We start from the raw sequence: 26,967 nt of genomic DNA, 5'->3' as shown, positions 1-26,967 counted from the left end.
GTCTATTCTTCAAATAATGTCTTGCTAAAATTTTGATAGGAATTGTGTTAAACCTAGTATCAACTTATAGAGAAATGACTTCTTTATTATCTTGAGACTTCCAAGCCTTGAAAATATGTCTCTTTATTTGTTTAGCCTTTGATTTCTTACATCAGCATTTTTCAGTTTTCAGCAAATAATTTCTATATATGTTTTGTTAGATTTATATATTGCCTAAATATTTTAATGTTTTAAACACTTGTAAATGGTATTATTTTAAAATGTCTGTGTCCATATCGCATTGCTTGAATATACACATGCAGTTGATTTTTCCTTTACATTTATCTTCTATCCTGCAATCTTGCTGAGCTCACTTTGAAGTATTTTTATAGGTTTCTTAGGATTTTCTACACAGACAATAATATCACTTGCAAATAAATAGAATCTCTTGGTCATAGTGTATAAATCTTTTTCAATTAATGGATTTTATATTTGTATACCTATTTCTTAGCTGAGTAGTGGATACAAGGATTTTCATTATTCTTTCTTATGAAAGAATAATGCACTATGCTAATGAATTTTGTGTCTGCACTCATGAGAAGTACTGGTTCTGTATCTTCTTTTTCTGCTTATTTTTCTTCCTGTCTTCATGTCCTCAAAAAAGTCGGAAGATGCCTTTCTCTTTTATTTTCTAGATGAGATTGTATAGAATCAATGTTCATTCTTTTTATTTATTTATTTTTAAACTTTTTAGTTTGTATTGGAGTATAGGCAATTAACAATATTGTGATAGCTTCAGGTGGACATAAAAGGTACTCAACCATATATATCATTCATTTTAAATTGTTGGATAAAATTCTCCAGTAAAAAGATTTTCCTGGAGATTTATTTTTTGGGTGTTTGAAAAATTACAAATTTGATTTCCTAAGTAGCAACTGGACTATTTCAGCTATCTATTTCATTATTAAGTGAGTCATGGTAATTTGTATTTTTTATGGAAATGAAGTAAGATTAAATCTTTTTATCCTAGCCAGCGATAAATTTTTGATGTTACCATATACTCTTATTTCAAAGATAAAAAAGATGCTGAGAAAGAATAATGAAAATCCTTGTATCCACTTCTCAGCTAAGAAATAAATATACAAACATGATTAAAGGCTGTGCATTCTACTTGCTTTTTCTTTGCTCTCACTTCTAGCATTATTACCACTACCCTGGGTTTGATGTTTATTATTCTCTTGGATGTCAAAGTCATTGATTTAAAAAAAAAAAAAATCTTTCGTGATTGACCAATACAGTCCCCAGATTTATGCTGCTTGAACTTCTCGACTTGACTGGCACGTATTGACAAATATGGTATCACATGACATTATTTGGGGTTGTTTCTGAAGCTCTCCTAGTGTTTACTCAATTATTAACGGACACATGTGTAAAGTTGGAAAGAATGTGGACATGTCAAGTCAGGCTCAGGGAGAACCACAGCCGACAGTTACATGGGATAAGGTAAGATCTCAACTAAAAGTACCACAGTGTTAGAACACTGGCAGATGGATTGCCTGGCTGAAATGAAGTAATGATTCTTAGATTGATTTATTGCCGTTGTGATTTTTTCTAGCAAGTAATACTTTTTAAACTGAATAGATCTGCTGCCTTCTGCTTTCTCTCTCTCTCCTTTTTTTTTTTTTTAAAGTGACTGTATCTGATTTTGCCTCAGGGCTTTTGATAAAGTTTATACTTTCTCATTTGCTTGATGATGAAAGCTTCATAAGTGAAACTAAATTCCTCTAAGGAAAAATTCCTTTTGTCTTGCATAAATTAAGAGTTTTAGTGACTGGCAAGAGACCATTTTGAATTAATAACTCAGAAGTGGTTTGAAAGTGGGTCATGAGCTGAAACAAGAGAGGATAAAAATCTTGGTACTAAAACAAATTGACTTGAAAAACAGGACTTTGTGTGTTCAAAACTTAAGTGACTTTAAAGAAATAATAGCTCCTTACTATATGTCTTACTTCCTTTGGGTCATGTAGTTTCAACATAACTGCTTCTTCCATTTTAAGTTTTTCATCAAAATGAGGTGATTGGCCTCAGATTCTAGTGTTCCTAAAATAGACACAAACCTGTATACATTTGAATGGCAGTTTTTATGAAAATTTTGACAAAATAAAAATGTGTGAAGTGTTACAAAGCTGTTTTCTGAAACAACTTGGCTAATTGTTATAGTTACCATACAGCTGTACAAAACTTGTGAGTACATAGAAAGAACGAATAGAAGCAAATCAGAAATGTGAAAATATTTTTGATGTATTTTAGTTGGTAGATTTGTGAGCAGTTTTCTCCTTTTCAGGTTTTACCTTTATTGATTTCAGAAATTCTTTTTTAGAAGTAAGTAGGGCGTGAACAAATATTTATAGTCATTGAAATGTAATTTAAAAATAATCATCATCCTGAACAATCACACGAGTGAACTTTTGCGCGTCATATTTATTTTTATTAGAGACACCACATTTCCTGGAAACTGCCCCCCTTTTCTCTCTCCCTCCCTCCATCCCCTTTTCTCCACTGGAAGTATACAGGTCCTCATCCACTGCCTGACGCACAGAACACGCTCAGGGGATATTTGTTGAACAAATGACACTGTATCAATCAGTCGTTATCTTGAAAGAAGTCATCTTTCCTCCAGGGACCATTCTGTTTCACCCCAGGCAGGGTTCCATCCCTTGGGGCAGTGAGGGCAGTGAGTTCCAGGTCCTCAGTGGACCAAGGGTCAGTGAGGACGCCCTCACTGACCGAGGGCAATGTGAGCATGTGACTTGACTCCCTCTGGTCTAGCTGTGGCCAGTGATTCTTGGAATTACTGGAAAGTGTTTAAGCTTCTCATGCACAAGAGGTAGTGTTCTTGGACAGTTTCTGCTCCTAGTCCTAACCATTCACCTCACTGCCCTCCTTCCCTTATAACATTAATAGTGGATCAAAACTATATTAATGTTTTAAAGTAAGCTCTTCAGTGTAAATTATGTTCAATGGGTATCAAACAGCAAAAATAATTATGCCATAGGATACAAGAAAAGCAGGAATTTGCAAATGTGTATCGTATTTTCTTAGGGATTGAAAAATGGTAGAACATAAGATGTATTTATAGCCAAACAAATGTGGAACCAGAGATTTAAGGATGAATGGAATTCAGCACACATGACTCTGGCCTGGTATATTTCATCCCACATTAAAATTAGTAATTAATTAATCAAGCTTCAAGGTAAGATTTGCCACTGTAAGCACAGCTATCTCAATATTTGGAAACATTTATACTTGGCCAATGTTATTGGCATTGCTTCATATCTTATCATCACTCTGGTTATAGTGTTGTAGACCTCTGCGAGTTGATTATTAGTGGTGACTGTTTAAAAAGATAGATTGTCATAGATTTATACAAAATGAAATCCTTTTTCTCAGTCAGTCAGCTCAACCTGGAGGTAAGAGAGTCTGTTTACAGGCAGACTCCTGGAGACTGAACCCAGCCTCGGCCACGTCCTAGGAATGCAGATGCCTGAGTGCCATGTCCCCGCGTGGAGGCTGTCTGCACGTGTGAACTGACACCAGAATTACTTTTTTGCAGATAAGTTTAGGAGTACTTGCCTTGCTGACAATCAGCAGCTGAAATAAATGAGTTCAGCTACAAGCATATGGAGTGCTGTTATGGGCCTTGTCTGTTTTTTGGTTTTCTTAGAAATAGGCAGATTTCCTAAACAGGGTTTTGCATATTTTTTCCTTTTAGTTTTCCCAGATCTTATGGGTCTATAAAAGATACTGAGTAACTTTTCTCATTATAAATACAGGCCTGGTTATAAAATAGGTTTCTTTACTCAAATTGCACCCTTTGAAGATGTCACTGTTTTGCAGTCATATAGGAAGTCATATATCAATAGGTTCTTGTCTTTCCACTGGAAAATTCTTCTGAGACTTCAAACTTGTGCATATTCCATTTCTTTGGGTCTTTTATATAAAGAATATATTTTTATTAGTGAAATATCTATCTTCACATATTTATAATACTGTATGATAAAAATGAATTATCTATAGAACATTATTATTTGAATTATGACAGTGTAGCTAGTAACCAGCAATTATTTATTCTAGTAGGATCAGAAATTCTTTATCAAATAGTAATTCTTCATGTTATAAAATCCTGGTCTTATTCTGTTATTCTCTATGAATTCATGTGTTGTCTGATTTAAAATCTATGGGTTCTGTTCTGAGATAGCCATGTGTTTTCAAAACTTTAAATATTAAGATCAGTAACTAGCATTTCCAGATTTTGGATAGTTTAAAAATTATAAAGAAAAAATCATCAAACATCTCTCAAACATCAAAATCTGAAAGCAAATAGTTGCTGTCTGTCCTTTCCCAGTCTCTGAAGAAACAGTGGAGCCTGCAAGGCGATGACTACCTGTGTTTTTAACGATGCAAGATGGCGAGAGAGGTAGCCTTGCTCTGTTCAAAGGCAGTCACATCACAGAGGCAGTCGCTAGTATCTGTGTGCTTGGAGGCATTCATACCTGGTTCCCTAGGATAACCCTCAATTGTCAGGGGTTGTCTTTGTTGGGGAGATTTAATGTGAAAAGACCTGTTTAGTTGTAAGCATTACATTTTCTGGCTGCTTTTCTGTAAGGCAGGGAGAGGGGTGAAGAATACTCAGTCCCCTCTGCAGCTGTGGCAGGAACTGCTGTCACTGAGCTTTCTGTACTCTGTGGTGAGCCTGGCCGCAGGGGCACAGGTCCCGTCCTTCCACCCAGGTCTGTCCCCTGTCCCTAGAGCCAGGCCTTCAACGCGGTGGGCACAGAGCAGTCAGCTGTCCCCACACCCAGCTCCCTTTTCCTGCAAAGAGTCACATTCAGTCTTGACTTTGTCCTCCATGGAAGTGATGGGGGGTGGTCACAGACACGCAGGCGGTGTTGAAAATTGATGTCCATTGGACTTATTTTTTTATACGTATGATTACAATGTTGTGTTAGTTTCTGCTGTACAACAAAGTGAATCAGTTATACGTATACATATATCCACTCTTTTTTAGATTCTTTTCCCATATAGGCCATTACAGAGCGTTGAGTAGAGTTCCCTGTGCTATACATTGACATTCTGGTGGGTTTTTTCCTTTATTATTGGAGCATGATTGCTTTACAATGCTGTGTTAGTTTCTGCTGTACAAAGTGAATCAACTCTAAGTACACGTATATCCCCTCCCTCTTGAGTCTCCCTCCCACCCCCCATCCCACCCTTCTGTGTTGTCACAGAGCGCCGAGCTGAGCTCCCTGTGTTGCACAGCAGCTCCCACTAGCTGTCCATTTTGCGCGGGGCAGTGTGTATATGTCAGCGCCACGCTCTCAGTTCGTCCCATGCCCCTCGTCCCGCCCTGTGCTCACCTGTCCATTCTCTACATCTGCATCTCTCTTCCTGCCCTACAGATACGGCCATCTGTACTTTTTTTTTTTTGAGAGTTTATTCTGTAACCTGGCTGAGATCTTTTCCCCTTTTCTGTTAATGCCAAGACTTAACAAAGGAAAATGATCTCCTTCTTCCTCCACCTCTGCAAAACTGTATGTGAAAAGATGGAAAATATGCTCAGAATTCCTGATTATTCTCTTCCGTATGTCATTAATTGAGAAGATTTCTGAGACAAATAAGATATTAATAGTATTGTTTTGTTTTAATGTGCCTCAATAAACTGAACTTGTTTTGCATAATACGGTGCTGTTCTGAAGAAATCTCTTTGCAATTTGTACAAAAACAAAACAATACTGAAACCAAATGAATAATAAAAAGGTTACTTTATTTCACCCTAAAAGTAGGAAACCTAAAAATTGATAGTTAAAATGACATAAAAGTGAGAGTTAATGTTAAGAATATTTGTTATATTTTTAATATTCTCAAAAAATGAACTAAAAATATGGGTATGCTTAATTGTTTTTCATATATGAATTTAAAATATTTATTCATGATCATTTTTATTTCATATGTTTCTTAAAATTTAAACTTCTTGAACCATCATCATGAGAAAATTTACTATGTCAAAGATTATCAACTCTAAGTGAAAAGCATCCTTTGTCTCTAATATTGAAGTTGACAGAATTCTCACACTTTCAAGAGCTATAGAAACAGCACGAATTATTTTTCAGTGAAATGTTACTGAGAGTTCAATTCTTGCTTTAAGACATATCCATAGGGTTGTAATAATATTTACTCTGTTTTAATGTTTAACATTAAAGCAAGGTGGCTGAAGAGATAGGCTTTTCATATCTTGCCCAAGATGACAAATTGCTAATGTGCTTGAATCCTATTTGAATCAGGGTTGTAAAAGAGGAAATATTTCACATAGCTTTACCAGATTCTGGAACGCTTTAATTCCCTAAGTAACGCTTGGTGGGAGCTTTACGTTAGGATAATTGCCCACTTGTCTGCAGTGGACAGTATCGTGTTGACTGTATAACGTTGTTATTGTCTTAGAAGTTTTTACAACACCATTTATAGCACACTGTGCTTAACTTCAAGGTCAGTTTGATATTTTCCATCATGGAATCGACTTTCAAAGCCGTACAGGGTGGCCAAGCTGGGGCTGGTTTTGCTGACTCATCCACTCTTGATGCTGGGCAGAAGCTTGAGAGTAAAATTAACAACACACAAAGGCATGAATTTTCACAGTAAGATATTATTTTGATTACAAAATTGTTTTCCCTTCAGTTCTCCTTCCTTTTTAACGATCTCCGTAAATCAGAACAGGGATGGTGAAGACTGTGGCGTGTTTTCAGTCTGTGTGCAGGTACCACCTTGGACTGGTGGCCATAGAAGTTGGGTTGGCCTTGAAGAGAAGGAAACTTGTTCCTGTGGAATCTGAGTGGCATTAATTTATACCACAGGTCTGATGCTCCCACCCCAGGGAGCAGGTTTTGAGGTGCCAGCCTCTGCCAGACAGCCTCTGTCAAACAGGCCTCCACCCAGTGGTCCTGCCAGGCCTTGTCAGGTCTAACACGCCTGGTTGTATGCCATTGCCCACAGGTGAGCATCAGGCTTCAGGAGGCACTGTTTTTTTAATTATAGTTGGCATACGAGCATCTTGAGATCAGTGAAGCTGTTTGATTCCACAAATGCCTCTAGTGTCCTGATGGAGGCACCTGGTTCAGTCAACTGTGGTTGTTGTTGTTCAGTCGCCCAGTCATGTCCACCTCTTTGTGACCCTATGGGCTGCAGTACGTCAGGCCTCCCTGTCCCTCACCATCTCCTAAAGTTTGCCCAAGTCCATGTCTATTGCATCGGTGTTGCCATCCAGCCATCTCATCCTCTGATGCCCTTTTCTTCTGCCCTCAATCTTTCCCAGCATCAGGGACTCTTCCAATGAATCTGCTGTTAGTGTCAATCAATAGTTGATTGATGTTCACATCAATCAACTATGATGTCTTCATTTTATATGAAAGGGAATGAAAAATGATGACAGAGAAAACCACGTTCGTGTTTGATTCTTGCATTATCTTAACCCTGGTTTCTGAAATTAAAACTCATTCCGTCAGCTCTGTAGCCCTGCAGGAAGGGAGACACATGGTTGAGCAAATAAAAAGTGACAAGAGGCCAATTAGAATCCGGATGTCAGTCAGTTATCCCCAAGGTCCAGGCTCAGAGGGCATTGGTGCTGTTCATTCTGCAGAAGCAGAATGCAAAATAATGAGCTCAACACTTGAAAGCATGACATTGAATTTAGCATCAGTCTCATGGATTTTATAGTTGTGAGTCTTAGTAGCTGTGTTTTAAGAATGAAAAGATAAATACTTGACTTCCTTGCTGGCTCAGACAGTAAAGAATCTGCCTGCAATGCAGGAGACCCGGGTTCAATCCCTGGGTCAGAAAGATCCCCTGGAGATAGGAATGGTAACCCATTCCAGTATTCTTGCCTGGAGAATTCCATGGACAGTGGAGCCTGGCTAGCTATCGTCTGTGCAATTGCAGAGTCAGACATGACTGAGTGACTAACACTTTCACTTTCACTATAGTATATATGTGTGCTGCTGCTAAGTTGCTTCAGTCGTGTCCAACTCTGTGCGACCCCATAGACGGGGCAGCCCACCAGGCTCCTCTGTCTCTGGGATTCTCCAGGCAAGAATACTGGAGTGGGTTGCCATTTCCTTCTCCAATGCATGCATGCATGCTAAGTCGCTTCAGTCGTGTCCGACTCTGTGCGACCCTATGGACAGCAGCCCTCCAGGCTCCTCTGTCTACCGGATTCTCTAGGCAAGAATACTGGAGTGGGTTGCCATTCCCTTCTCCAGGGGGTCTTCCCCACCTAGGGATCTGACCTGGGTCTCCTGCATTGCAGGCAGACTCTTTACCCTCTGAGCCACTAGGAAGCCCATTATATATATATATATATATATAAAATACAGGAGCAAGAGCCATTTGTCGCCTGTTTTCCAGTGTACCCTGGCTTACTGCCCTGGCTTCTACCACTCACATCTCTTCAGTTACTCTATGTCAGTGTTCTCTCCCCTGAAAACCAAAGTTTATCCTGTCTTTCAATCCTTCACTATTTTCCTTTCCATAATTTCACCTTTTACTTTTTAATTTCCCTTTTCAGTTGTTTTCCTATCTTTCTGGTTATGAAAAGAGGAAAAATCTGTCTTGGGCTTACCTGTCTTTAACTCCAATACTTACTTGTTAATGAGCCTTTTGAGCAAAAAGAAAACGTTTCTCAGGACCAGAGATTTCAAAGAGTTATTGTATGTTGGTAAAATCTAATAAAATTGTTTATTTTTTCAGTGTTCGTATTTTATCCTGACTGTGAAACATACATCAAAAGCAAACTTCTCATCCAAATACCACTGGGGTGAAAAAGGGGAGGGGATTTTCTTGTTAATAGTTGTCATGTGGTAAAGGTCCAAATCTTATGTCCATGAAAGATTTTCTCTGGATGGCTTTTCAAATACGCCAGTGTTCCTTGCACACGAATTACTGGCAGACGCGAACCTGTTCCTTTTGCTGCGTGAAGTCTGTCCTTGTCTGTTACCTCCTGGATGTACTTGTGTCATATTCTTCATTCTCTGTTATCATTTATATTTTTATATTTCTGTTTCTTCTTGTTCTCTTTAAATTTATTTTTAGTCCCATCTCTTTCCCCCTTTCTCTAACTGATCACAAAGTAGAGCTTGAATGACTATTGTTGTGCCTAGAGTTCTGTATTCTATACTCTGCTTTTGAAAATTGGATGACTATTACATTTTTAGTTCTCTATGAACTATAGAGTGAAGTAGCTTAGATTATTTTCTTCCTGTAATGTGGATGTAGAAAGAAATGTTCTTCCTCCTATAAAAGCAAAAAGTGGATAAGGCTGTAAGAAAAAAAGGAGACGATTTATTCTCCCCACTTGCTTAGTTTTCTGTGCCATTTCAGTTACAGAGATAATGTATCTTAAAGATAGAGCGTTATAGCTGTCCAAAATGCGTGATATTTTAATTGCAGAAGAATTTTAAACGAAAAAGTTATGAGTCATTAAAATCTTTCAGGAAGCATTTAGAGTCCTGAGGTAAGTGTTTAGTGAAAAGTATTTTGAGGCAAATTTCCTTCAGATGAAGAGACTAACTTTTCTTTCTGGTGTTTTACTGACTATCAGTTAACCATAGGGCTTCCCAAGCGGCTCTGTGGTAAAGAACATGCCTGCCAATGCAGGAGATGCAGGTTCGATGCAGCCCACTCCAGTATTCTTGCCTGGGAAATCCCATGGACAGAGGAGCCTGGCAGGCTGCAGTCCATGGGGTTGCAAAAGAGTTTGACATAACTTAGCAACTAAACAACAAAAATTAACCGTAATGTTGTACCATACGTGTTTCTGATCTGACAGTCATGCTGGACGTGCCGCTGCTCGGATGGTAGGCGATAATGTATCATTGGCTTCTCTGAAGCTGAAGCAGCTGTTGGGGAGGGGACATCTCCAGCCTTCCCCCTTGAGTCCTGTGGCTGAACTAATGATCCAGTTGACACCAGAAAGGTTAACAGACAAAAAAAGAAACAAATTTTGATTCAGGAAGCTTTTATACATTTTAGACAAAGACACAGTAAATTGGTGAGGAATCGACAGGATAAGAAACTTAGGTTTTGGTATCCAATTATGGAAGAATCTAAACAGAGTTTGGGCTTGGGGGAGTCAATTAAAAAAGTCACAAGTCTTGTTTCTGGAGGCTTCTTCCCCCCAAATCTCCATCTCTGGTGATAAAAGCGACCTTCTCTCTGGCTGCAGAGAAAGAAACTCTCAAATGAAAGATTGATTTCCTGCTTCAGAGAGACAGAAATGATTCTTCTTGTGCTGACCACTTGTAGCTAACTTTAATTCAGAATAATCAATATTGCACCCCTGTACATGGGGAGTGACCTCCCCTGGGCCCTGATGAATTCCTCTTGAGGCAGAAAAAGTGTGATTTTGTGTCACATTCACAAGGGCATTGTGCTTTTTTGAATGATTCATATTTTCTCTCTAAAAGTTACTAAATGATCATATTTGTACTAAAAATTCAGAAGAGTCTCAGAAAGCTTTTCCATAAGGATATTTTATCACAAAATGGCATTCCTCAACATTTCCTCAATGTTTGTGGTACAGGCTTTTGTTTCTTTTAAATCATAACTGCTACATTTTCTGTCCTTCATCCTGAATCAGATGGGCAGGTACAGCCCTGGGGAGAGGGGAAACATTCAGAAGCTTCTGCCCTCTCTGAATGGTCCAGCTGAATGAAAATTCTTATTATTATCCATCCTTTCCAAGCAGACATTAAGGCAAACAGCCCTTATGAAATTAGATATGGATCGACATTGTTGTCTTTGGGGCATGAAATAGCTCATTTCAAGGTCTGTGAATCTTTTCTCTCGATTCTTTGTACATCAAAACAGCAACAAAAGTACCACTTTGAAGCATGGCTGGACTTTGTTTCCTCTTATTATTCCACGAGTGTTTCTGTTTGGCAGTAATAGAAGGGTTAGAAGTTAAATGTAAACAGTTAAACTTTATAGTCATCAAAGTCAGGAGACCCGGTGAAGACAGTTTCTACTCTTGCCCTGGGCAGGGCTCTCTAAGTCAGTACTTATTTTGGGCAGTGCTGTGGTCAAGCGCATCTGCAAGCTTCAAGTCTGTGCCTATGCTCAGCAGAAAGGAGGTCGGTCGGCCTTGTCACCGTCACCCTCAGGAGCAGTGCCCATCGCATGCCATCTCAGGGTGTACGAATCTTGACAGTCATAACCATGCTGCCTTTACACCAGTTTAATATTTTGAAGGATTTCCCAGGTGCCACTAGTAGTAAAGAACCTGACTACCAATGCAAGAGATATAAGAGATGTGGATTTGACCCCTGTGTATGTCGCTGAGTGTTAGGTTTGGGGAGGAAATTTGTCAAGTGAAGTGATATACCAAAGATACTAATAGAGAATTTGCTTTATGTTGTTGCTCGGGGCTAATGAGGGCTTCTCTGGTGGCTCGGCGGTAAAGAACCTGCCTGCCCATGCAAGAGATGCAGGTTCAATCCCTGGGTTGGGAAGATCCCCTGGAGAAGGAAATGGCAACCCACTCCAGTTTTCTTCCTTGGGAAATCCCGTGGACAGAGGAGCCTGGCCAGCTACAGTCTGTGGGGTCATAAAAGAGTCATACACAACTGAGCTTACACACACAGGGGCTAGTTATAACTAAGAAAGAGGAGTGACAGTCAACAATTTAAAAAGTTAAAAAAATAGAGCTAGCATCCTCTTGAGTCATGCGGGTGAATCAATAAGTTTCTGAGAATGTATTGATCTCAGACTTCCCTCTGATGAGGTTGGAGCTCATGACTGGTACTGTTTCAAACATCAGCTCTGTGGCATTAATAAGTTACTCAATATGGTACCTGTGCTATGCACAGTTGAAAGACTCTCAGTATTTCTCAGAGCTCTGGGGTGAGCCACAGTACAAGCAGCAAGTGACAACAGGGACGGGCATGTTTAATGTTTAGCTAAATTGGTTATGACCTGAGAAACAGATCAATACCAAAGGACTGAAATGAACAAAACCAAGATTACACTATCAGGGAAAGCTCGGTGTTCTACTTTTTAAAATCTCAAACTACCATATATTTTCTGAACTCTCACAACTCATGGCCATTAATTTCACCTTTTTAACTTTCTGATTTCCATTAACCATTATTGCTCGTGCTGTATAATTTAAGCTTAACCATTCAGAATACAACATGACTTTATAACTTATTCTAAGACATTTAATTTAACAATACCTTCAAAGATAAAAATCAAAATTACCTTACATTAAAAATGAGCAGAAAAACTGTTTTAGAAATTAGGGATGAATTTAGCATGAAATTATGGGAGCTAATAATCACGTTAGCTTCCTAGGGCTCCCCTGACAAGAACCACAACTGGAGGGCTGAAGACAGTAGAAATGTCCCGACCTCTGTTTGGAGGGTAGAAAAGCCTGATTCAAGGAGTCAATGGAACCCTGCTCCCTCTGAAACTTGTAAGGGCGGATCCTTCACCTAGTTTCTGGCTGTTTGCTAGCAGCCCTTGGTCTTCCTTGGCTTGTGGCTGCCACGTACCGTTGGCCTCCGTCACCCTGAGGTGTATTCTCTGTGTGTCTGTGTCTGCATTTTCCTCTGCTCACAAGGACACCAGTCATAGTGGATTAGAGCCCAGCTTATGGACTCAACTTGATATCATCTGAAAGGATCCTGCTTACACATTATGAGACCCCATGGACGGGTGCTGGAGATGAGGGCGTCCACAAACATTTCTTGAGGACACAGTTCGGCAAAAACAATAATCAAACTTTATTTATTAATGTAGCACATTATCCACTTATCTTGTTGGAAATGCAGAACAGGGCACAAAGCAATAAAGAGAAACAAAACACTTTGGCAGAATAGTCTAGACGTTGTGACCTCAAATGGGAAGGAAGCTTTTCAGAATAAATTTCTGACACGTGTTCTTCAAACCAAGCCTAGTATTTAATTTATAAATAAATCTAGACAGTTCCAAATCCCATGGAGTCACTCAGAGAGTATAAAAGGCGGGAATGCAGAACTCTTATTGTCCGAGGACAGCAACATTTCAAAATTAGAAAAAAAAGCAGTATGAAAAAAGCAACTTTTATAAGATAATATCTCACAGAAATTTAGATAAAAATTCTAAACAAGGTACTGAAAATCCAAGTTGAGCAATATATATATAAAACATGACCAAAATAAGTTCACTCTGTGAATATAATTGGTACCAAAATTTTTAAATATTCATATTATTATGTCATGAACAGATGAAACAGGAAAAAAAAGATCATTTCAGTATTTGTAGGAAAAATATTCCATGAAAAGTGTAACATCTCTCTTGAATTTAAGAAAAGTTCTTAACGTTCTAGGAAAAACAGAGCATCCTAACTTAATAGAGAAAAATCTGCTACAAACAATTAATTAAATGTTAAAAACACTTCATTTAAAAGCATAAATAAGACAAAGATGGCAGCTATCATGAGTCATAGTCAAGATTGTACAGTTAATGCCCACATCCTCAGTTCTACATCCATGGATTCAATCAACCACAGCTCATAAAAGAAAAAAAAAATTCCAGCAAATTTCAAATAGGAAGGACATCAAACACTGCCTAGAATTAAGTTTTTAATTAGCATTATACTAAAAATTACTCTTTCCTTAAAAGTGTTCTTCCAGCTAGCTTCCATTTGTGATTTATATTAAAGAAAGTAGTTAAAAGTTTAACTGTTTTTATTGCACCTTGGCAGATGTAACTCACATACTATTTCATTTAATTAATTCTTATAAATTATTTTTAGCACTCTGGCCTTATTGCAACACATCATTGGGCTAATATGTTTAAGGGCAATAATTTAAGAATATATGTAGTCAAAGACTAAACAAGTTGGGAAAGCTTTGGTTCCTTGAGAAAGCTGTCTTCCCTATGTGATTAGTTTGCTAGGGTTGCCATGACAACATACCAAGACTGGGTGGCTTAAGTAGCATAAATTTACTCTCTCACAGTTCTGGAGTCTGAAGTCTGAGACCAAAGTGCTGGGAGAGTTTGTTCCTGCCAAGGGATCCCACCTCGCCTTGTGGACGGCTGTCTGTTCCCTGTGTCTCCACGTGATCTTCCCTCTAGCCCGTGTCCACATTTCCTTTCCTTACAGGGACACTAGTCATATTGGATTAGGGTCCATCCTAATGGCCTTATTTTTACTAAACTACTCTTTAAAGTCTGTATCTCCAAATGCAGTCTGTTCTGAAGAGCTGGGGGTTAGCACTTCCACACATGAATCTGCGGAGAGGTGGGGGGACGGGACGCCACGGCAGCTCTCAAGACCACGTTGGTGGCCCCGGTTCTTCTGCGTCGCATTTTAGTCTGCTCTAGGGGACCCAGCAGGAGAAAGCGCTTGGTGTGTGGCGCTCAATTATTTCTTGAAGGAATGAACAACAAGGGCCACTTTAATAGTGTTCTTAAACTGTATCCTTTCATTTAAAAATGCATGCGTTTGTTTCAATGAGTCAAGAGATATAATCAACTCGTATATGTCAATTAAGAGCAATATGTCCTTTATAGGTTAACATGTCAATATTAAATCACTCAGGCAATTTCTAAGGCCAGTTCATGTAGTTTTAGATGAAAAGATGGGTGTGGTTTTTTTTTTTAATCTTGACAGGACTTTGAATCATTTTGTAAAACTTAAATAGAAAGCAATTGTTCAAAAGTCTGGGATTTAAGAACTTTGTAACTGTTGCTGACTGTTCAGAGCTTCCCAGCTGGAGAGTGAGCATCCGTCTTCCCACCACGTCCCTTTGGTTGACCTGGCTTCACTGTTGAGGGCACGTCACTGTCACTCAGCTCAGGCCCTACTGTCACACTCATCTTTCTTTTTTCACCAGCAGGTTTTGGTATCAAAGCCCTGGAGTGTTCAGCCCTGCACGGGTCCCCCAGCCGTGACTGGTCATGGAAGTCAGCAGGCCCAGGCTGCTGTGTGCGTGAAGGCAGTGCGCCTGTGGGATGATGTGAGCTACCCTGAGGTTCTCAAGGCCCATGTTCGAGTGTGGCGGACAGCTGTGGAGGTCAGTGCCCACGTCATTGCTTGGTGTGGATTTAGGTACATGCATTTCTTTATTGCCAGGGTCAAAGATCATGCTCTTTGCACAAAAGTACACAAAGAAACACAAGCACTTTCTTCTCCCTTGAGAAGGCAGGATGCTGATGGAGGGGACCCTTGGGAGGCCAGAACAGCTCTCTGCCAGCCGCCTCCACTCACACCAGCCTTGTAGGGGGAGAGGGACCCGATGGTGGATCTGGTCTCCTATACTCACTGCATCTCCCATGCCTACACCAAGGACCAAACACCATTTATTGGTACTGAATAAATCTCCTTTCTGGGGGTCAGCGAGAGAGAAAACATCCCAGGAATTCAACTGAGTTAGACTATCCGTGCTATGTAGGCTGTCTAGCCATATTCACTGGAAATTTGGGGAAGATGAATCCTGTTAGCATTAGTCAAAGAGCTTGTCTAGTGATACAATGTGGTCTGTGATACCTATCGTATCACCTTTTGCAAGCCTCCCAAGTTGCTTCATGCACATCCATTTTGTCCTTACAGTATCTTTTGAGATGTGGATTCTATTATCCTTCAATAAATGGGGAAAGTATAATTCCAAAGAAGGAGAGAGTGGGACAAATAGATAGAGTAGCACTGAAACATATACACTAACCTATGTAAAATAGGTAGTTGGAGGGAATTTGCCGTATGATGCAGGGAGCACAAACCCTGTGCTCTGTGACAACCTAGAGGGGTGGAATTGGGTGGGAGGGGGTTCTGGAGGGAGGGGACATATGTATACCTATGGCTGCTTCATGCTGATGTATGGCAGAAACCAACACAATATTGTAAAGCAATTATCCTCCAATTAAAAATAAATAAATTTTAAAAAATCAAGTAGCATGGAGTGAGTGATGACCTGGGACCAGGAAGAGATGGATCATCAGTTGATGCCCGGAAATGAACTAAGGGCTGGATGGTCGTTAGTGGAAAGTGCTGGGGCTTTCCCACGTGGGCACCTACCTGTGCTTGTGGCCCCACCATGGCCACGTGCCTGCCACCCATGGAGGCTGTGGACTCTGGCAGCTCCCATGTTCTTGGGCAGCTCCCATATTTTCGGGCAGCTCCCATGTTCTCTGAGAATGAAATCATAAGCCCCTCACGGAAGTAGTGTTGGGCATTCTCAGGGGAGGGGAGGAGACTGTCAGCTGCCACATGCAGAGCGGGGATGCAAGCACTGGAAATAAAAGAGATTGTCTCCCAGAGCCACAGTGACCCCTGGGTGCTGGCCCTTCCTTTCCTTTGTGGCGGTGTTCTATAGACAGTGATTCAGTCCCATGGGAGGATGTTGTACCTGTCCTCACCTCAGTGATGATGGCCAGGGATACTGAAAAACCTCCAAGTCTCCAAAACATGAAAGCAGTGAGGCAAACCACAGAGCAAGGCTTCCCCATCCCTCCTCAGACCAGTCGTGTGCCCACTGGATGGAGGGAAGTCAGGTGCACAGCAAAGTGGGGGCCACGCGAGGACCGCAGTGTCCTGGGTGGGAGCAAGGGTTCAAGTCCAGGACTTGGAGCCTAGGGTCCTACTGCGTCCACCCCACCTGGACCATTTCTAAACATCAGTGCCTCTAGCCCTGATGGGGGATTCATACATAACACCAGCCTTACAGGACCTTTATGAGTCTTTCAAGGTGGGCATTATTATCCTTGTTTTAATATAAGGAAAGTGAGGTCCCTGGATGCTAAATGAACATCCTGAGGATGTGCAGCTGGGATGGAAACCTGTGTACCCTGAAGTCCTCTCCTCTGTGCTTCATGGGAGTTGCCCCTGGTGGCTCCTGTGGGCAGGTGCAGGGCACAGAGGCAGAGCGGTGCACAAGGGCACCTCCCTCTCGGCCGGTCCCAAGGCTCCGCTGTGCTGTCACACCCTGACATCTCAGGACCAAGAGGAGAGGGCTCTCATTAATGACACTGTGGTGTGCTTGTTATGAGCAAGGTGAGCAATATTTGTTACGGAAAATCCAATGTGAAGGTTTACAGATAAGGGGAGGAGAGAATCTTGAATATGGGAAACAGTCTTATTAAGATCTGAATTTGTTGTCCTGAGCAACAGCAAGAATGCCCTTCTCTGACAGTGGATCCAAAGATACCTGGGAATTCATCAGCCAGTGGTAAACATCTAGTGAGCTGAATGGAAAAGGCGGTGTGTTCTTCCATGGCACCATCATCCTCAAAACTGCTTGGTCACAGGGCATCACTTCTTCCTTACACAATGAGCTCAGAAGTCTTTTTAGCTGCAAAATCCTCTAAGGATGTAAATATGCCACATGCAGTTCCAATCATAACATAAGGAATCTGAAAATGTTCACGATGAGAACCTTGTAAATGGATGCGAGTTTGCTTCTTCTTGTGCTTGTTGAATAACAAGCATGAATTTTTCAGAAAAACAAATTATAAGACATTCTTTAAAATGAGGAACTTTAAATGAAGGTGTTTAGTGACAGCTCAAAAGTGGACCAGTTTCTTATGGCATGGGCTTGTTACATCTCTCAGTGAACAGTGATGTGTTATTCACAGCTACATGTAAGCCAGGGGCTGATGAGTCATTTGGATGCTGAGAAATTATAATAATTTGTAGATTGTTGCTCTGTAGTTTCCTTAGGTGTTGCATTCTAATGGTTTGAATTAACGGGTCCAGAGGTTCTTCTGTGAGTCCCGCTTTGTCCACCTCCAGACCTGAAGTGGTGACTTTCTTCCTACAAAGGACTGTAGAAAGGACCGAAAATTGCTACCTTCATGAATCAGATTGCTGGGTTCAGTCCGGTTCGCATTCTTGCTAAAGGATTCTTCATTTTCCTCTGATCATATGATTCTCAGATGAAAACCAGTGCAGGAATGGTGTTTCAAGTGACTTAGCTATTTTAACTGACTTTAGATGAAAATGTGGACTCTGTTTGGGATCTGAATGCCTCTCTAGGCAGCCTTAATGATTTACCCTTATTAAAAGGAAAGGTATTATTAAACTGGTTCTCAATTGTGTATGCTACTTTTAAAGAAGCATTTTTTCAAGACTGTTTCTTCAGTTCTGTTTCCATGAATAACAGCCTACTGGTTAATACTGATTATTACATGCATGTTACGTTGCTTCAGTCATGTCCAACTCTTTTGCAACCCTATGGACTGTAGCCTGCCAGGCTCCTCTGTCCATAGGATTCTTCAGGCAAGAATGCTGGAGTGTTTCTTCCTCCAGGGGATCTTCCTGACCCGGGGGATCTTCCTGAACCTGCATCTCTTAGGTCTCCTGCATTGGCAGGGGTGTTCTTTACCACTAGTGCCACCTGAGAGACCCAATACTGATTATTGGCGACTTGCAAATTTGAATTTAATTACAAGTATAACAACAACAACAAGTCCTGGGGAAAATGTTCCTATTCTAAATGCATAAATACATTGCAATGAAGACCTAATGTGTCCAAGCAGTAGAAAATATAAATGCAGTAGGGTTTGGGTAACTAGACTTTATTATTCTTTAGGTAAAAAAGCATAAGACAAAGGATGAACATGGAATCATAAATATGTCACTCAGAGAGCTACAAGGGGGGTTTGTGTGGGTGGCGGGGCTGGAGGACTCTAGGGTGTTAAGGAATTGGACTTTGTTTAATTTATTACATGCCAGGAAGACTTCTTTCTACCTTTTTAAATCTGTAAATCTGAAATTTCTTTTCACTGACACTGCAGACAATTCTAAAAGAGCAAGCTGATTTTTCTTCTTTTGCTATTTTATGCCATTCATTTGCCTCTTGTCTGGTATATATTTCTCCAAGTCATCCCATTTATATATTTATATATATTTAAATTATATATAATAAATTTTATATATATATATATATGTAGTTTAGTGTTTAATGGCTATATTGAATATAACAAAATTTATGTGACCATACTTTGTATATCAATGCTTATTTTTCCATTGGCTGTATTATTCTAAAATTCTAAAAGTAAAGTGGATTCAAGAACATAAGTTTATACTTTTTCTTTTTTTTTTTTTTAATTTTAACCCCCTCCCACCTCCCTCCCCATCCCATCCCTCAAGGTCATCCCAGCGCATCAGCCCTGAGCACCCTGTCTCATGCATAGAACCTGGACTGGTGATCTATTTCACATATGATAATATACATGTTTCAATGCTATTCTCTCAAATCATCCCACCTTCGCCTTCTCCCACAGAGTCCAAAAGACTGTTATTTACATCTGTGTCTCTTTTGCTGTCTCGCATGTAGGGTCATCATTACCATCTTTCTAAATTCCATATAATGCATTAATATAATATTTTATACATATATAATATATAATATACTTTAAAAAATTATCTGATTTATTTGTAAAATAGTAAACATTATAGTTCCAGGAATAACTACAAGAGTACCCATTTCTCCGCTGACGATGGATGATACAGCTGTTTGGTTTTTCCAACAATGCCATGAACACACATTTGATGATTTCCTGTTTGTCTTTAGTTTGCAACAATTTGCCTGGCTGCTTGCTTTAGGGATGCCCCTCTGGGACTGGGCACTTGTGCTCAGTCTGTATGAGCCAGGCCAGGTCTGCGTTCCGACAGAGCGCGGAGTGATTTGCCCGGGCTTGTTACTGGATGGAAATGATTTTATCATTTTACCTCATAGTTACATGCTTGCCCTTTTTGTACCTATATTTGTTTATATTTATGTAGGTTTCTCCTGTTGCTCTACTTCTCTTTCACAGGTACAGCTGCTGCATTTTGACCATGAGATCCTTTCTCCTTTTACATTGCCGGGTTCTCAGGTCCTAAGGTGAGAGAGGATTTTATTAGTATGAGAATGTCTTCCCTTACTTTCTTCATTTACTGTTATTTAGCGCTTTCCTCAGAGGTTGACCTTATTTCTTTATCTAATTATATGCACATATGTTATGCACCTTGACACAATAATGATAAATGTATACATCTATACTGTGGCAGGTGGAAGATACATATGGTTTCTTCTTTCTTTTTTAGGTTACGCCACGTGGCATGTGGGTTTTTATCTCCCTGGCCAGGGATGGGACCCTCGCCCACCCTATTGGATGTGCAGTCTTAACCACTGTGCCACCAAGCCTTAACATTTACTTCTCAGTTTTATTTTTCTTTGGCCTTTTCTTGAAGTGGTCTTTTCTATTTTATTATTTAGTGCTTTTTAAAAAAATCAAGTAATGCTCTTTTTTACTTCGGATACTTGTGTAAAATGTTTTGAGTTTTGTTTTATCCTAAAATATATTTTTCTCTCTGAAAAGTGAAGGCTGTCTTACTTTGTATAGGATTCCTGATTGTGGTCTTTCTTTTTTCATTGATTTTTACCTTCTTATAGTTCAGTTGAAAGTTTAGATACCATTTTTTCCTGCTTATATAGGTTTTTCAAATTCTTTATGGCAAGTATTCTCCCAGGCTCGGGGAGGAAGGCAGCTCATCTACCTAGGTTCTTTACCTTCTGAGAAGCAGACATCTGACCTTGGATCCTGGAAGAGCTGAGCTGCCCAGAGCCCTTGGCCAGGCTGGGAGGGTGCTCTGAGGTTCTGTCCCCAGCGTCCAGCACAGCCCATTCCTTCTACACGGGCACATCTGGCCTCCAGGTCCTTTGGGGCTGGGAGCTGAGGCAGGACCCTCCTCCAGATACTGGAACCTTGAGGTCATGTGCACTCCTGCAGTTCCCAGGGTCCTGTGATGAGCCATCCATTTGTCAGCCAAGGACCTTCCTTCTTGCTTTTGGATGAACTCTGTTCTGAAGAAGGTCCTTGGGGAAAACATGAGGACTGCATCTTTCCTTCGTGACAGCCTGAAGCAGCGGGTTGGCTGTTGAAGGTCACAGAGGTTCTTGTTTAATCATTTCCTGCACACTGGGGTCTTGGCTAAAAATATGCCAAAGCAAGTGATGAGAAAGCCAGTTTTGCTCTGAAGAGAAGGTAGGACCTAGAATTGAGTTGTAAAACACATTATTTTTTAAGTTTTAAGATTAAAGTTGCTCTTATACAGAACCTCAGGAATTACCTCCGGGGAAAAAGCAAGCACCCTGACCGTGGGCTGACCCGTCCTCCCTTCTGTCCGGTATCTGTGAAGATGCTAATCCATGGGCTCAGAGCCTGTTTTTCCTCAGAGTCTATTTCCTTTAAAAACAGGTAATTTGGATTTATTTTTAATATTGCCTCGAGGCCACAGTTATCACAATGGGCTTCTATTTGATCCTGTTGCTTCCTTGTGGAGAAACACGGCACGTGACCCCGTTCTCTGCAGACGGCTGTCTTCTCCCCAGTAAGTCTCCATTCTCACTAAGTAGACATTCATTTTTTGTGTTCACAGTTTGGACTTGCTTCACAGTTCTGATTCTGTGCATTGGTTAGTCTCTCAACACGTTGTAATTTATCCAAATCTTTATTGAAGTGTGCCATCCAGAAGTGAGCTCAGTTAGCAAGGCATGTTGTAGACAGTGGGCTGATTGTCCGACCGGCTGGATTCCCTTCCTAACCAATGGTAGGTCCCCAGGCCCTCAGTTTTAAAAGCAAAAGTCACCCTGTCAACTTCCCCAGATTCAGGGAACCCATCTTTCTTAGGCATCCTGTATGTTCTATTCTGGCATTGGCACCTTTTTGCTTTTGCCTTGTGGGTTTACCTTTGTGCTGTATTTGGACACATCACTTTAAAGCTGTTCACTGTCCCCTCTCTGCACAAGCTGCAGCCAGATGGGTGTCCATGCCTGTGTGCTCAGTTGTGTCTGATTATTTTGTAATCCCATGGACTGTAGCCCGCCAGGCTCCTCTGTCCTTGGGATTTCCCAGACAAGAATACTGGAGTGGATTGCCATTTCCTCCTTCAGGGGATCTTTCTGACCCAGGGATTGAACCTGCGTCTCCTGAATTGGCAGGTGGAATCTTTACCACGGAGCCACCTGGGAAGCCCCCAGGTGTGTGTGACCTAATGTAATTATATGTATCTACAGATAAGCTGGGTGCATCGACTAGGATGGCTCCTTCAAGGACCAGTTCTAGAAGTTTCCTGTTGAGTTTCTTTGTTGTGCACCCAGCTGTTCAATCAACACGAGTCTATATTACATCAAAACAACCAACCAAGTGACTCAAGCCTATTTAAACATTAAACTAGCTTGCAGGGATAATTATAGATGAGTTGATTGCTTGACTTTGGAGTTAATCTTATTTTGGCCAGCAGAAAAGTAGTAATTCTAGTAGTAATAATGCCATAGTAAATTGTACATCGTTCATGTGGTAGTAATGCCATACATATGTTCTGGGAATCAGCAGGTTCTCACTGAAAATATGGAGCAAAGCATGAGGAAGAAAGAGATGTCCAGGGCAGAGCCTGGACTGTTGAAGGTATAAGTTACAAGCATTCAAAATAATGACTGATTCGACTGACTTTTAAAGTAAAGGAAACATGAGATCCTCACAAGGAATATGTAAACCTAATTATCAAAAGGTTATAGCAATCAAGATTAGCAAATGACAGAATCAAAGAAAATAATAAGAAAGCTACAAATCTTATTTTACTGGCATAAAAGATAATACCAAATCTCTCAAATGTTCATTGTAATTTAATATCTTGCATCACTTCATTTATAAACTGTAAAGCACTTCACATTATGTTTCTAGGTTCTTTTCCTCCGTTAGTTTTCTTGCTTACAGGTTTTCAGAGCTAGAGATGACCTGAGAGATCATTTGACTAAAAAATGAAACAAAACACTCATTTTAAGAGGAAGAAGCCGAAGTTGGAAAGATCTCGGTGACTTGCCCTCAGCTGACTCAGGAGAACCAGGGAAGGAACTCAGACCTCCCAAGTCCAAATCCAGTTTTTGGTTTTGTTTCTGCTTATCGTGCTCTGAATCTCAGAGCTTAACTTCACTCCGCTTTCTGCGTTTTATTGCGTATCTCTCTTACTTGTGGTAACTATGGGAACTCTTCTTCAGCTGCCTGACCTTCCTACTTGGAGTCCTGTGCTAGCAGACTGTAAATGCAACACTTGACATTTTATCATCAATTTAAAGTAATTTTCAGTATCATCTAATCAATAGAGAAGGGTCTTTACATAATATTGTAAGATTACAGATGCAATTAAATGGTTTTCGAAAGTCCTTACCTGCCTGTTAATTTCAGCAAACTCTATAATTGGCATATTTGTTTGTGCCATACATCAAATAAATCAAATTCTACTGATAAAATTGATTTTAGATAGAACATAAAACAATTCCTTGAGTGTCAAACAGAGCATAATTTTCTCTCCACTCATTCTAGAAACAAACAATAGCACCTAATACAAGTGGTGCATTTCTAAGAGAAGACCAGCGATGTACTGAAACAGTATGCTATTTGATGAAATAAAACCTCCTTCAAATGAAACAGATTCACAAAGACCCAGCAGATGTATATTTTCTGCTGGGATTTATAGAACCATCTGGTCTTGGAATTTTGAGCCCTGTACTTTGCATTCAGTTCTGTCTTTAAAACATCCAGCAATTTTAAATACAGTCTATTTTATGCACAAATGTAAATATATTTATGTTTACTCATGACTTTGGTTCAAATAAATTGTGCTTATGTTTGGAAACTACTGAAAGTTTAATTTTTTCTATAGGAGGCTAATCTTATTAGCATAATATTTCATGATGTTATGGCTATTTCATGTTTAACTTATAAAAAGCCTTCAAAGTTAAGAAGTAAGATTTCAGCAATTCTTGTAAAGCTGTTAATGAACCAGTTTAATTACAAGAGTGTTCCCAGGTTTGTCTTTGAAAGCTGTTGCTATTTTTAACAGAACACTGTAAGGACATCTCCTCCTCTCCTTGGATCTGCCGGTACAAATATCTTCCATGAACAAGTCGTTGAAATCAAAGTGAGAACAGACGTCACAGCAGGACAGAGGGCATGAGACAGCCCTGAAAGATGCAAAACATGATGTGTTCAAAAGGTGATACAGTTAATGAATCAGCCTCTGCTGATAACATCCACTTTTCAAATAGCATAAAAGATTCTCTTGAAAATAGCCTCTCCTAAGTTCTGAGGATATTAAGTTCTCTTTGAAATATAGAGTTTATTATAATCCATGACATATCAGGGGAAAAATCCTATATCAAACCTAGGTTATTAATAAGCACTGTTTCATTAAATTGTTTAAATTAGGAATTGTCTCTTCAGTTCAGTTCAGTTTAGTCGATCAGTCGTGTCCTACTCTTCATGAATCGCAGCACGCCAGGCCTCCCTATCCATCACAAATTCCTGGAGTTCACTCAAATTCACGTCCATCAAGTGGGTGATGCCATCCAGCCATCTCATCCTCTGTTGTCCCCTTCTCCTCCTGCCCCAATCCCTCCTAGCATCAGAGTCTTTTCCAATGAGTCAACTCTTTGCATGAGGTGGCCAAAGTACTGGAGCTTCAGCTTTAGCATCATTCCCTCCAAAGAACACCCAGGGCTGATGTCCTTCAGAATGGACTGGTTGGATCTCCTTGCAGTCCAAGGGACTCTCAGGAGTCTTCTCCAACACCACAGTTCAAAAGCATCAATTCTTCGGCACTCAGCTTTCTTCACGGTCCAACTCTCACATCCATACATGACCAGTGGAAAAACCATAGCCTTGACCAGACGGACCTTTGTTGGCAAAGTAATGTCTCTGCTTTTCAATATGCTATCTAGGTTGGTCATAACTTTCCTTCCAAGGAGTAAGTGTCTTTTAATTTCATGGCTGCAGTCACCATCTGCAGTGATTTTGGAGCCCAAAAATGTAAAGTCTGACACCGTTTCCACTGTTTCCCCATCTATTTCCCATGAAATAGAATTGTTTTGTTCCTGTAAGTATTATTTGGAATAAGTATTGATGTTGAAAGTTAGTGAGATTTTGCTTTGAATATTCTCCCATTAAATATAAAAGTACTTACCTGTAAAACCAGGATGTGTGGTGTGCAGATCCCAAGGAGAATGACTGATACAAAAGAAACTAAAGATTTTTGGTTCATCAATGAACCAAAAATTAAGTTAAAGAAAGCTAATAAGACCCAGGTAGAGCTGAAGTTTCAATGTGTTAAGGGAATTGTTAAAAACAGAAAACTCCTAGTGTTGTCTATGAGCAAATTTCAGCTCTACACCATTGCAGGAGATGTACATAAGCAAAATACTGAGAATGTTTAAATATAAACATGTAAGCAAAAGTAAGGCCGATTTCCAAAGAGATAGAAACATGAACGGCTGTAACAACATTAAAGAAAGCCAAATGTAAGGAAGAAAATCATTAACTGAGATGAGAGAGCCTAGTTTCATTTAATAATCTACGTGTGATATGATTAGAAACTCTGACCTTTGAAATAGCTTAACATCCACTCAGCTCACTTTAACGGAAGTGCATTTGAGCATTATTAATGAGATCAATTTATAAGAGGTGTATCCAATTGTGCACCTTATAAACTAAAATTCACTTCACCTACAAATATTCATGGAGGATTTTCAAAAGTTGATTATATGCTACATTACAAGAAACATTAAAATTATTTAGGACAAACTTCACATGGCTAATACTCTTCAATTCAACTAATCTAAAATTAAATGATCACATTTAAACTAAAATTGTTATTTAGAAATTATAAAATCATTTGAGCAAATATTTTGTCAAGCAGATAATGAAAGTTAAGTGGAATACAGTGTTTAAGAAATAGTAACGACAACATTATGTATCAAAGTGTGTATATCAGAATTTAAAATTTATGAATTGAAGACATTAATAGCAATTCTCTTCCTTGGGGCTATGAGGATTATGAACACTTTTTAGTGTTTTCTTCTTGGTACCTTATTTTCTAGTTTTAATACAAAGAGCTTTTATTAAACTTCCTCCAAAATTAGTAGTGATTATTTTACTTTGTAATTTTGGATAGAATTTGTGGATAGAATTTGTGATGTGTTATATATTGACAATTCCATCCACGAGAATGCATTTGTGTTCTTTTAAGCTATGTTGTTTGCAGTAACTTATTGCACTGCAGTAGATAACTAGTACAATTATAAAGAAAAGAAAATGAAATGTCATTAACAATATGAAGAAATATCAGTGGTTTCCTGCTGTGAACCCTTCACTTTAAAATAATTTGGGGGAAGCTCAGTATTTCTCACTAATTCAAATGAAACATCATCTAAAGATATGAAATGCTTATATACTTAATTATCTCATAAGACCTTCATATGTTTTGCTCTTATGTCATATATAAACAATATAAATCCACAGCATTAGATAAACTTGTTATCTGCTGCTGCTACTGCTAAGTCACTTCAGTCTTGTCCGACTCTGTGCGACCCCATAGATGGCAGCCCACCAGACTCCCCTGTCCCTGGGATTCTCCAAGCAAGAACACTGGAGTGGGTTGCCATTTCCTTCTCCAGTGCATGAAAGTGAAAAGTGAAAGTGAAGTCGCTTAGTCGTGTCAGACTCTTAGCGACCTCATGGACTGCAGCCCACCAGGCTCAGCTGTCCATGGGATTTTCCAGGCAAGAGTACTGGAGTGGGGTGCCATTGCCTTCTGTGAAACTTGTTATCAATTCCCCCCAAATTGTCATTTTTATTTTTTCTTTAAAATTATTATTTGTACTTTTCCCCGTATAAGCAAAAAATGTAAGAAACAAGTGTGAAAAATAAAAGTAGACAGTGTTATATGTTTTTGTCAATTTTTAAAGCCTGTCATTATTGGTTTATTTTTAATACATGGAATGCAGCAATGTATTTTCGAAACATTGGGACACTGATGGTCCACAGTTGCAGAGTTTTGATCAATTAATGGAAAAATGCATGAGGTACAGTAGCCCAGCCTCCCCACCAGGAACTTGTGTTCCACCAAGGAAAGTTAATTCTCTC

General features: G+C 39.7%; 1 protein-coding gene across 3 annotated transcripts; it reads left to right on the top strand.

Moving 5' to 3' along the window:
* Window positions 1–950: 950 nt before the first annotated feature.
* On the top strand, window positions 951–26,766 carry PXDNL (peroxidasin like). Of its 3 annotated transcripts, XR_011570569.1 has the most exons (6): window positions 951–1,482; window positions 14,904–15,083; window positions 19,822–19,889; window positions 20,093–21,033; window positions 21,247–21,379; window positions 22,765–26,766. XR_011570569.1 is itself a non-coding variant. In XM_070802526.1 (5 exons), the coding sequence occupies exons 1-4, from the start codon at window positions 1,405–1,407 to the stop codon at window positions 20,172–20,174; spliced, it is 405 nt and encodes a 134-aa protein (XP_070658627.1). In that variant the 5' UTR covers window positions 974–1,404; the 3' UTR covers window positions 20,175–21,379; window positions 22,765–26,766. The 3 variants fall into 3 exon arrangements, 2 of the variants coding, with proteins under 2 accessions (XP_070658627.1, XP_070658626.1); XM_070802526.1 differs by having other exon boundaries at window positions 974–1,482; window positions 14,907–15,083; window positions 20,093–21,379; XM_070802525.1 differs by having other exon boundaries at window positions 977–1,482; window positions 20,093–21,379.
* The last annotated feature ends 201 nt before the right edge of the window (window positions 26,767–26,967 follow it).

Source organism: Bos indicus, chromosome 14 (genome assembly GCF_029378745.1).
Source record: "Bos indicus isolate NIAB-ARS_2022 breed Sahiwal x Tharparkar chromosome 14, NIAB-ARS_B.indTharparkar_mat_pri_1.0, whole genome shotgun sequence".
Lineage (NCBI taxonomy): Eukaryota > Metazoa > Chordata > Mammalia > Artiodactyla > Bovidae > Bos > Bos indicus.
Note: the sequence above shows the minus strand (reverse complement) of the source record. Positions and strands in the feature narration are given on the sequence as shown.

Coding starts and splice junctions, on each gene's coding strand:
- PXDNL (XM_070802525.1), top strand. CDS start 1,405: ATGTGTAAAGTTGGAAAGAATGTGGACATGTCAAGTCAGGCTCAGGGA. Junction 1,483..14,903: donor CGACAGTTACATGGGATAAG/GTAAGATCTCAA, acceptor TTTTTTCACCAG/CAGGTTTTGGTATCAAAGCC. Junction 15,084..19,821: donor TGTGGCGGACAGCTGTGGAG/GTCAGTGCCCAC, acceptor TCTCTTTCACAG/GTACAGCTGCTGCATTTTGA.